General features: G+C 36.9%; 1 protein-coding gene across 1 annotated transcript in view; it reads right to left on the bottom strand.

Moving 5' to 3' along the window:
• Nucleotides 1-12202, bottom strand: part of LOC149233497 (uncharacterized) — a 149294-nt gene that overhangs the window by 63714 nt on the left and 73378 nt on the right. The window contains exons 3-12 of the mRNA XM_089376752.1: nt 4770-4839; nt 4586-4624; nt 4338-4455; nt 4156-4213; nt 3776-3840; nt 3622-3628; nt 3437-3497; nt 2810-2869; nt 2666-2685; nt 2501-2566 (exon numbers count right to left, since the gene is read on the bottom strand). Of these exons, the coding sequence (XP_089232878.1) occupies nt 2501-2566; nt 2666-2685; nt 2810-2869; nt 3437-3497; nt 3622-3628; nt 3776-3840; nt 4156-4213; nt 4338-4455; nt 4586-4624; nt 4770-4839 (564 nt within the window). The remainder of the gene's footprint in view (nt 1-2500; nt 2567-2665; nt 2686-2809; nt 2870-3436; nt 3498-3621; nt 3629-3775; nt 3841-4155; nt 4214-4337; nt 4456-4585; nt 4625-4769; nt 4840-12202) is intronic.

Here is a 12202-nt window from a genome sequence, read left to right as displayed (position 1 = left end):
CGACTAATTTTTTTTTGAAATTGGGTATTTTTTCACAAAAAATCCAGATCTGCAATTAGATTTTGCAGATCTTGTGCCAGGACGTCCAGATCTGCGCCGCAAATTCGCTGCCCCGAAAAATTGTCTACAACACCACTGATTTTTAGATTAGTGATATCTCCTTCATTCGGACTCCGATTCAACCGATTTTTTTTTTGAAATTGGCTATTTTTTCACAAAGAATCCAGATCTGCAATTAGATTTTGCAGATCTTGCACCAAAATGTACAGATCTGATCTACAACTTGCTGCCTCAGAAATCCTGCAAAAAATAAAAAAAATTCTACTTTTTTGCCCAAGAAAGAGCTCTAATACCACTTGTTATAGATCTAACCCAAAAATATTATAGATCTGATATGAAAATATAAGATAATGCAAATAAACCCAGAAATAATATGAAATGATTCTTTATTGATCAAACCCTTAAGGTAGGGCAACACCATACATTCACTCCTTAAGGAAGGAGAACACTCCACAAGCCATATGCTTGTTCATACAATAATCCTTGACATTGCCTTGACGTGGAGTCTCTAGCCTCTATATAGGCCTCATACATACAATATCATGGGTCATTACCATGGTTCCCTCATACCATCAAACTAATACCATGAGCCCATTACATTATTACTAACTACTTGTGGTCCCTTACATGATATGGGTTAACCACCTTATTTATTACTATGGCCCCTCCCATTATTACATTATTACCTTGGGTACCTCCCTTTGTACCCCATATTATCCCCCCTAGGTATATAACAATGTTGCATTATAGAGGCTTTGCTATACAAATATATTCTGGTTTAGAGGCCACTCTCATTGTTTGGATGGTTACTTGGAGCTTTTCTATACAAATATATTTTGGTTTGGAGGCCATTGTCGTTGTTTGGATGGTTACTTGGACAGTAAGAAAGAATTTATTAGCAGAACAACCATTTTCACATGATTCTTTGGACGTTTGGGGCCTATGCACCCCACTTTGGAAGTGTAATAAAAAGGTTTGATTAGAGGAATGAACATTGTTGAAGCACCTTTGGAAGATGGATGCTGCACTCTTGAAGGGCCTTTGAAGGCTATTCCCTTCTTTTGTGGAGATGGCCCACCCCCTATTCCCTTCATTTGTGGAGATTCTTTTGTCCGTACATAGGCTAGATCAGGGGATTTTGGCTTACAAAATCAACATGTTAATGTAAAGGAAGTTGAACATCTCCCCTATAAATAGAGATGCACTTCCTCATCATTTTCTCATGGTTGAAATTATGAATTGGTGGAGAAATCCATTAGCAAGTCTCAAAATTTCTGAAATTTGTTGTTCTTTCGTCTTGGAGTTGGTGCTATGGATGGAAAACTATGGCACCTCATTTAGGAGACTATTTGTGGATGATTTTTTGTGATTTTTTTGGTGTTTCATGCTAAGGTTTATGGATGAACAAAAATCTCCTAAGTAAGTGGTTTCTTGAAGTCGTATGGATTCATTTGTTGGATGCATTAAGTGCAAATGTGCTTGTCTAGTGCTGAGCGGACATTATCTTGTATTATTCTTGGAAGCCCCCTTTGAGCCAGAGGAGAGTCGGCCTAAAGTGAGGGTTGGTGAGGTGGCAGTGACCTTCCTATGAGTTTCACTCAGATTGCACTTGAACATTTGGACTTTATCTCAACAAGTGAGAGTTTGTGATAACAATACCTAGATGTGAAGATTATGCCTATAATGCTAACAAGTAGATCATCTCCATTATGACCAATCACATTGATAGCGAGCCCGCATCTTGGTACCCTCCCTCACCCTCAACCATAAGGATTAGCAGGGTTTGACATCATATCTCCCTCCCTGTCTCATACAGTTGTAAGATCTCCAATCTGGGGGATTATGATTATATCACGACATCTACATTATTAATTTTTTTTTTATTTATAGCTCTTGGATAGATACCTAATTCTTTGTTTACCTCCTTTAGTTTTTTTTTTTCCTTTCAGCACTTTTATGAGTTGCCTTTGCACTCCCACATTGTACTTACACTGGGTGTATCTTTTGGTCCCTTTAACCTAGTTTTGAGTAACTTTTTGGACTTAAATAAAATAACTTTATCTAACCCAGCGTTGCAAAACTCAGCATGAAAAAAATCAGCAAGGGTCGTCAACTCGGAAAAATCAGAAAATTTGGGAAAAATCAGCAAAACTCAGCAGGCATATATTCAGATCTGAAAACTCACAAATGCTCTGAAGGCTAATATTTTAAAAATTAGAAAAATTGGGAGAAATTGGAGACTTTTCCACCATTGCAGCATAAGCAACTTGAGGCCCCCAAGATGGGAAACAGAAACGTACGAATAGTTGTTCAACATCGGCTTCATTTACTTGTCATATAAAGTTATAAGAACAATCGATAATCAACATACTTCTCATTTCTTCAATCAGTTTCATGACTCCAAAAATAGTTAGAACTTAGATTGGACCTACACACTCACTTGTGGTAAACTGAAAGCTGTGCTGTTTTCTCCCAGAATTTCCAAAGATTCTCGAATTTGATTAACCTGGATCAGCCAGAGAATATGCAATGTTACAAGTGAAAGTGTTATAAAGGTAACAACAAAGTGAATTCCCTTTCAAGTGCAATATTAAGTTTTAAATACCTGCTCAATATTTTTGTTCCCTGCAATCAAGAAGGAAATTCTTAGTATAATGATTAGAGACGGTTCCTCCACATGAATCATGTAAAACTTATTTCAAGGTTTAAGATCCAGATAAGAAAAAAGAGATATATCTGTGATACCAACCTGTAGGATTGGGAACCTGTTGGAGAGCTTCATTCACCATTTGCTGCACAGTCTTTCCTTCTGTGGACATTGCACATAGCATTTAATGCATCTCAAAGGGAAACCAAAATATTTCTTCAAAGGAAAGTCAAGGGATTATTAATAAGTTTATAACAGGAAAAGTTCAAATTCAACACCCAACTCATCAAAATCACATTCCAAAATGATGATGATAGTAGCAAGCAACCGTGGGAATCTACATTTGTTGTTTTGTGGTTTCTAGTTGTTACTAGCCTTATTTTGATAGTTCAATATGTATGAAGTAGTCAACTTTATCCATTGCTAAAGTAACACTTTGATAGTCATAACAAAATACGTGTCCAGTTCGATTCTGGATCCTCTATTGCTACAAACGTAGCTCTGTAAGTTATATATAAATTTTGTTTCAATTTCAAAAAAGTAAAAAATTTGTAAAAGGACAAGTTTTATGAATTCAAACTCCTAAATTTACTATAAAATTAATGAGACGTTCCCGTTGATTCTAAATAACAAAATTATATATATATATATCACTGCATCCAGGACAATTAAATCAATGTGCAGTCTACTTGAACAAAAAACAACTAGAAGGGTATCCTTCAGAATTACCAAGGAAATCACGCTGGATAAGCCATAAAAGCTTTGCAGGTTGGAAAGCAATGTCGCGTCCCTATAAAATCAATTTTGATGTTCAATTATTTCCAAACTTTTATGATAGCTTAACAGCAAAATGAAAGTAAGATGTATTTGAGGATGTTATCAAAATGGTAGTCTGTCAGTCTTGTCTTCCTTACCTTCACTCTGTAGATGGTCCCAAGTAAAACAAATTCAAACAAGAGAGAAAAGGCAGCATCAGAAAATATCACATAAAGATGCTTTATACCAAAACAGATAAAAAGGATTGCTTATATCTAGCATGTATTAAATAACAAGATATATTTTGGAGACCTGCCATAAAACTCTTGTGCAAGCTCAACAGCAAAGGATAGTCGAGATATATCTGCTTCACGGACCTGAAATATCAAGTCAAGTGTTGAGAAAGAATCAATACCTCATCCACTTTATGGCATTATGCTACAATCCTCAAGGATGCCATGGAGAGCAGAGTAGATAACTAGCCACCATTTGTGTCTATTGTTTCTAACACCAACATACAAGTCAAAAAATAGGCTCAAAGAAAATGAGCAATAGTTTCTGTAACATTATAACTATAGTATTATGGAATAAAATAGCATAAATTCTAGATTTGAATTACTGCTCTTACAGAGATCTTCAACTATTAAATTCCCAGAGAAATAACACAAAGTTTCCATCTAAGGTAAACAAACCGTTTCAGGCAGATTGTAGATGAGAACAGAACTCATGATTGTCGCTAGAGCAAATATCCTGAAACAGGGACAACAATCATCAAAATAACTCAGTTCTTCAGACTCTAATTAAATATGAAACAATTTCAGATTATCTTTTACTTATGTGCAACCGTAATTCACAACCAAAGCTAAAAACTTGCCGGTCATCATAGACATTCGATTTTCCAACGCTTTCAAAACCTTCTGTATCAAGAAATAAAATAGATGTCCTCACTCCTCCAATATCCATTTCTAGTGGTTTACCCCAAACCCAAATACCTGCAGCATCAATGATGAAATACACCTCCCTTGCACTCATGAAAAATGGGAGAAAATACAGTCATTGCAATATAAAAGCATATACGTATTTGAAAATTTCAATAGCTAATGCGCCTAGATGATGTTTAACCTTTTGTTTTCGTGTCACGCATATGCCCAACACCAAAACCTGCACACATAGATGCCTCAGTTAGTCCTGAGCTACTATTATCTAGTTTCCATACAAATTAAAAAAGAAGTAACTTTAGTGAAAGACTTCAAAACTTCAAGCCTTCGTTTAAATCATAAATTTTAGTGGTGGAAAATTGTATAACCTTCTTCACAAGAAAGAGATAGAAGCTGATTGAGAAGAAATGATTTTCCAGAACGGTATGCACCAATGACCTGCAACCCATGTCAAGAAAGACAAACTTACGCAGGTAAAATTTTGATCTAAGCTGCAGAAGGTCAATATATTGTAGGCATTTAGTATGTCTAATTATAAGTATAAACAAAATATGCAGTATAACAGCCAGAAGACAAAAATAATCTCCATGTAAATTTCCTCACGCATAGCCGATGTTCAATATTCATAACCCTCTTTTGTCTGAAACAATGATCATAGGTTGGATCCACACATATAGGAAAATCAGCATACACATCCTAGTGGAAAAAATTCAGCATCCTCACCCAGCTAACATTCAATCCCATGCAAAAATTTATAAATCATTATCACACAAAAGAGTGCATACTTCAACAGTTACATCCGTATAAGAAATTCAGTTGCATAAAATAGATTAAGGTTAAAATTTCTCAACATTTCTTATACTATAATAGTATTCACCATCTATTGTTAAACTGAAATTCAATCAATAATGATACCAGTCTTGTAGAAAAAAACCGCGCATGCAACAGCCCAGCTCGAGCCTGCGTTGACCTAGCTGCCGCTGCCCCTACAGATCCCTCTCTCGGCAGCCTCCTGCTGCTGAGGCCAACCAAACCATGCAGCCCTCTGAGGAGGGAGATCCTCACTCTTCCACGCAGCCAGGGAATGAAGAAAACGCAGAAGCCTTCGCATCTTTGATCGCAGAGAATGGAGCTCCAAGGAACAGGCCATCAGTCAATAAATTTGTAAAGAAACTTGAAAGTATCCCAGAGATTTCTCTCCCTCCAGCACTTCCAAGAAGAGCAGCCATCTCTCTAGCAGAACGCGGACTTGTTGGACAGTTCACAGGGCTATGGCCTTCACCCAAATCAGTGCAAAAATGGGTGGAAAGAAACTGGAATGCAACCACACAGGGGAAGATAGCAATACAATTCTGTGGAAGGGGATACTACACCTTTCTCTTTGAAACAAAGGAGGATAGAGATCTAATATTTAGAAACGGACCTTACTTCATGGACTCTAGAGGTTTATACCTAAATAGGTGCATGCCAAACTTTAATCCGGAGATGGATGTCCCAAATGCAGTGCCTGTGTGGGTCAGGCTCCCGCATCTTCCTCTTCACTGCTGGGGAGACGAATCTGTAAAGGCTATAGGAAACGCAGTGGGAAAATATATTGACAGATGTGAGCCAAAAGACAACATGCACGCATGTGCAAGAATATGTGTGGAAGTAGATCTCAGAAAAGGCCTCCCAGAGGCAATAAAGATTAAGTTCGACCAGTGGACACACATTCAGCAACTGGACTACGAGCAAATACCATTTAAATGCAAGGTATGTCACGAGTATGGTCATTTTGCAAATAGGTGTCCTAAAAAAATAGAGCATGAAAATGTAGAAGAGCAAGAACCTACATGGGAACAAGTGAAAAGGAAAAAACCTACCAATAAGCAAACCGCATCAAATATCTATCAGTCCCAAGAAGCAAATGAAACAACCTCTCAGCCTCCAGCGAAGGTTACCCCTCCTGATCACACAACTCCGAATCCTTTTGAGCCATTAGAAGACTCCTTTGATCCACCCTCTCCCAAATCCCCACCTTCAAACCCCATCTCTTTAGCTCTCATATCCTCCCCTAACCCTATATCCTCTCCACCTCCTCCCTCAGTGGACCACATTCTAACTAGAAACAAAGCCAAAGAAATCCCCCAAGCCTGGGATCAGCAAAAAAAAGTGGGAAGGCAATCCAATAAAGAAATTAGAGATGATGCAGCAGCTAAAAAAATAGCCCTAGGAACGCAACAACTAATGGATTCATTCCTTGGGAAACAAACAGGAAGTCATGAAAAAACTCAGCAAAGAGGAAAGGGAGGACCACACCAACACAACAGTAAATAATGATAGTGGTCTCTTGGAATTGTCGCGGCCTTGGCACCTCCTTTAAAGTCAATGCAGCTCGAGATATTTTAGCCAAGGAACAACCAGACATATATATGATCCAAGAGACCAAACTAAACAAACAAGAAAATAAAAAAAAGATTCAAAAACTAAAAAATTGTAGTATACCTAGGGGGGATAATATGGGGTACAAAGGGAGGTACCCAAGGGAATAATGTAATAATGGATGGGCCATAGTAATAAATAAAGTGGTTAACCAGTATCATGTAAGGGACCACAAGTAGTTAGCAATAATGTAATAAACCCATGGTATTAGATAGATGGTATTGAGGGAACCATGGTAATGACCCATGGTATTGTATGTATAAGGCCTATATAGAGGCTAAAGACTCCCCATTGAGAAATGTCAAGGATTATTGTATGAACAGGCATATGGCTTGTGGAGTATTCTCCTTCCTTAAGGAATGAATGTATGGTGTTGCCCTACCTTAAGGGTTTTGATCAATAAAGAAGTATTTCTATAGCTATTTAGATCTTGTTATTTCTTGGATTTATTTCTGTTATTATATATTTTCAGATCAGATCTATAACAAGTGGTATCAGAGCACTTTCTTGGGCAAAGTGGAGAATATTTTTTTTATTTTTGCAAGAATTTTTTGGGGCGGTGAGTTTACAGATCAGATCTATATGTTTTGGTGCAAAATCTGCAAAATTTATTTGCAGATCTGGATTGTTTGTGAAAAAATACCCAAGTTCAAAAAAAAAAAAAAAATCAGTCGAATCAGAGTTCGGATGAAGGAGATATTGTTGATTTAAAAATCAATTAGGTTGCAGACATTTTTCGGGGCGGCGAGTTTGCAGAGCAGATCTGTACGTTCTGGTGCAAAATCTGCAAAATCTAATTGCAGATCTGGATTGTTTGTGAAAAAATACCCAAGTTCAAAAAAAAAAATCAGTCGAATCAGAGTCCGAATGAGGGAGATATCTTTGACTTAAAATCAGCACTTTTTTTAGAAATTTTTTGTGACGGCGAGACAGTTGCAGCGCAGATTTGAAATTCCAGTGCCTAGATCGGGATTTCTACCACATGGGAAAATGCAAAATGGTTGTTACATTTCCGAAAACAGGTCCTAATAGGGATTCTGAGCAATATTGACGGAATTGTGGCCATTTCAAATTTTCGTCAATTAAGCGATTTTTTTTACAAACCCTCTTCATGGCTTATAGCAGTAAGTTTTTTAAAGGACAATATGATTGGACTTCTATTGAAAATTTTATAGCATATCATAAGTTGGACCGTCCAGGGTGTTGGAAGGACAAAATAGGGTCTTATTTCAAAAATGAGGCCGCTATGTGGTGGCAATCACTTGACAGTGAGTTTCTGAAGTTATGTAGCGCTGATGAAATAGAAGAACTACTTTTGGACGAATCGTCTCATACTAAAAAGGAGAAAACCACAAAACCTAGCAAAAATTTTATTTTTACAGGAAAGAAGGAAACTAAGAAACCTAAAGGGTTATTTTCTGCTGGTATCTCCTTATTGCAGGTTCATGGATTGATTCAGAAGGAGAAGATCGTTGTGTCTATAAATCCTAGTTGCAAGAAAAATCTTATAAATGTTAATTTGGCAAAAAGATTGCAAGTTTCAACAAAACACATTGAAACCGCACATATTGATAATGAGGATGTTCAATTTTATAAAGATTTGAAGATTTCTATGGACAAGTATGTATTGCATTCTGATTTTTATGCTTCAGATATAGCTAATGAGGATGTTGTTTTGGGATACCCTTAGATGGAATCGGTGGGTACTATCAATATTAATGTGCAGAAGAAATTCCTGAAGCTTTGGTATAAAAAAAAGAAAATTACATTACAGGATATTTCCATCAATAACCAGGTAGAGTCCACAGAGGCTGAAGCAGAAGATGTTTCAAGGACTGACATATCATATGATGAGCCACTGATGGTCGACAATCAAATACAAACGTCAAACCAGGTACCAGAAAAACAGGTAGAGTCCAAGGAGGCTGAAGCAGAAAATGTTACATCAGATGGGGATTCAGTGGTTGAAGTAATATTGGAAGATAAGAAACAACAGCAGGCACCACAACATGTACCAGATAACAATCAGGCTCCATTAAGTGGTAAATTAAATAAAGATATATTGTTGGTTAAAACTTCAACATATCACCACCTATATCACCCAGCAAGAAAACAACCAACAAGATGGCAACAAATTAGCTACAAGGACAATAGCCCCCGCATGGCATCAACACAGAAGATCTACGAGGATCAACTTCCATCTCAAGCAAGCGAGGCACCAGCTAGATCGAGAGTTCACCTTTCTCTTGGATGCCTAGATGCACGTGCATGGTACCAGTGGACTACTATTTTAAGTAGATCTTATTATTTGTGTTCTTCCCATGTTTCGGGGACGAAACATGTCAAGGAGGGTGGAATGTAGTATACCTAAGGGGGATAATATGGGGTACAAAGGGAGGTACCCAAGGGAATAATGTAATAATGGATGGGCCATAGTAATAAATAAGGTGGTTAACCAGTATCATGTAAGAGACCACAAGTAGTTAGCAATAATGTAATAAGCCCATGGTATATTAGATAGATGGTATTGAGGGAACCATGGTAATGACCCATTGTATGTATGTATGAGGCCTATATAGAGGCTAGAGACTCCCCATTGAAAGATGTCAAGGATTATTGTATGAACAAGCATATGGCTTGTGGAGCGTTCTCCTTCCTTAAGGAGTGAATGTATGGTGTTGCCCTACTTTAAGGGTTTTGATTAATAAAGAAGCATTTCTATATCTTTTCAGATCTTGTTATTTCTTGGGTTTATTTCTATTATCATATATTTTCAGATCAGATCTATAACAAAAATTATGAAGGAGTAGCGTTAGAAGCCACAGGAGCATCAGGAGGAATCAACACAATTTGGGATAAAAAAAATGGGAATTAATGACCCAAAAAATCAGCAGACACTGGATTCGAACAGAGTTGAGAAATCTCAATACAAAATAACACTATAGCATTATAAATGTGTACTCCCCAAATCACTATAGAGACAAAGAACAATGCTAGAAATCAGTTAAAGAAGAAATAACAGAGAGAGAAAGTGGGAACTTAATCCTAGGAGGAGACTTAAATCTGATAAGGAATACAGAAGAAAAATCTGGAGGAATCTTTCACAATGATCTGTCAAGAGAAGCTCTTGAAGGAATAATAGAAGAACACAAATTAATAGACATTCCGCTAAGCAATGGAAAATACACTTGGAACAACAAAAGAATAGGAAAAAAAACATAAAAGAAAGGTTGGACAGAATTCTTATTCATGAAAGTATAGCGGCTGCTTTTACTCTTGTGAAAAGTAAAATTGTTCACAACTCAGCTTTAGATCACAAGCCGATGGTGCTAACCTTGGGAAAGTTGGAAAATCAAGGACCCCTTCCCTTCAAATATAATTCAATTTGGGACAGCAAGGAAGATTTTGGCAAACAAATAAAGGACAATTGGAAAAAAAGTGTCACAGGATCTCCCCAATATGTTTGGGAAACTAAGCTAAAGAACCTAAGGATGCAATTAAAAAATTGGGCAAGAGAAAATGATCTCCAAGATAAAGTTAGGAAAATCGAATTGCAAAAAAAAATGGATAATCTTTGCAAGGAAAAATAGAACAAGGAAGAAAGTACGCAAGATCATATTCAAGAAAAGGAAATATATTTGGAAATATATAAGCAAAATAGGCAAGAAGAAGAGAAAAGCATACTGAAATCAAGATACCTCTGGCTAAAATCTAGAGACAAAAATACATCCTTCTTTCATAATATAATGAATATAAAGAGGTCAAAAATCAGATTGAATAGATTCAAGTAAATGGTCAAGAAATAAAAGGAGTTGAAGCAATAAAAAATGCAGCCCATAAACACTTTAAAGAACTCCTCTCAACAAGTGACTAGCAGGCAGCTAATGAAAAAATTTCGCAGCATATAAAAAGCAAGATAAGCGACCAGCAAAACAAGGAAATAGACAAAGAAATTACTGAGGAAGAAGTCAAAGAAGCTATGTGGAATCTCCACCTTGATAAGGCACCAGGTCCAGATGGGTTTACAATGGCCTTTTACATACAACATAGGGAAATTATCAAAAAAGATCTAATGAGAATGCTCAAAAATGCTTTCCAAAAAAAAAAAAAACATTGTAGGAAATACAAAATCCTCCTTCCTAGCCCTCATTTCCAAAGAACCCAATCCTATAACTTTTAACAGATATAGGCCAATCACACTTTGCAACTCGTCTTATAAGATACTCACCAAAATTCTAGCAAACAGAATGAAAAAATTACTTCCGAAAATAGTTTCAGAAAACCAAGGAGGATTTGTCCCCAAGAGACAAATCACAGACAATGTGATAATTGTTCAAGAGGCTATTCACAGCAGTATCCAAAGAAAGGAGAGAGGAATGATTGTTAAGTTAGATATGGCTAATGCTTTTGATAGAGTTAACCATAACTTTCTTGCAGTGGCTCTCAAAAAGTTTGGCTTTTCAATAAATTTCATAGAGATTATCCAGGCATGTATATCAAATCCATGGATAGCTCCATTAATCAATGGTTGGCCCAGTAAATTTTTCCAAAGCACACGAGGGTTGAGGCAAGGTTGTCCGCTTTCTCCATTCTTGTACATCATCATGGCTGAATCACTGAGTGCTATGCTGGAAAATCAGAGAAAAGAGAAAAAAATAACAGGGATCCAAATTTCGAGAGGAGTCAAAGATATAAACCACTCTCTCTTTGCATATGATACCCTTCTCATAGGTGGGACATCCTGCATTATAGCAAAACGATTTAAAAAAGTCTTGGATGAATTTCTCCTAGCATCAGGAGGAATTTTAAACAACTCCAAATACAGAATTTATTGCTGGAATACCCCAACAAAATCAATGCAACATGTCTCACAAATTCTAGAAATACCTTTACAAATAAATTGGAGCCACTTCACTTATCTTGGGCTGCCCTTAGCAAAGGAAGTGGTAAAATCAGAAGTCTAGAACAAGCAAGTGGAGAGAATGAGGGAAAAAATTCATAACTGGGGAGTGATGTGGCTCAACCTGGCAGGAAGAGTGACACTGATTAAAGCACTTCTCTCGGCCTTGCCTATATATCAATATGCAATCATTATGGCTCTGGAAAGTGCCCACAAGCAAATGGAACTGATAATTAGAAGCTTCCTCTGGTAAGGAGGAAAACAAGATAATAAAAAATTCAGCCTTGTTAGATGGGAGCAAGTTACTCTTCCCTATGAAAAAGGAGGTATAGCAATTCGCCTGCCAGGACTAATGAACATTTCTCTAGGGACAAAAATTATCTGGAGAATGATAAATGGGAACGGTCACTGGTGAGAAAAAGTTTTAATAATGAAATACTTAAATTGTGATAGAACAAAGCTGCTCACCGATACTATTCC

This window comes from Pinus tabuliformis, chromosome J (assembly GCF_031772625.1).
Source record: "Pinus tabuliformis cultivar Carrire ecotype Pingquan chromosome J, CPIR1, whole genome shotgun sequence".
Classification (NCBI taxonomy): domain Eukaryota; kingdom Viridiplantae; phylum Streptophyta; class Pinopsida; order Pinales; family Pinaceae; genus Pinus; species Pinus tabuliformis.
This window is presented reverse-complemented; position numbering and strand designations above follow the sequence as displayed.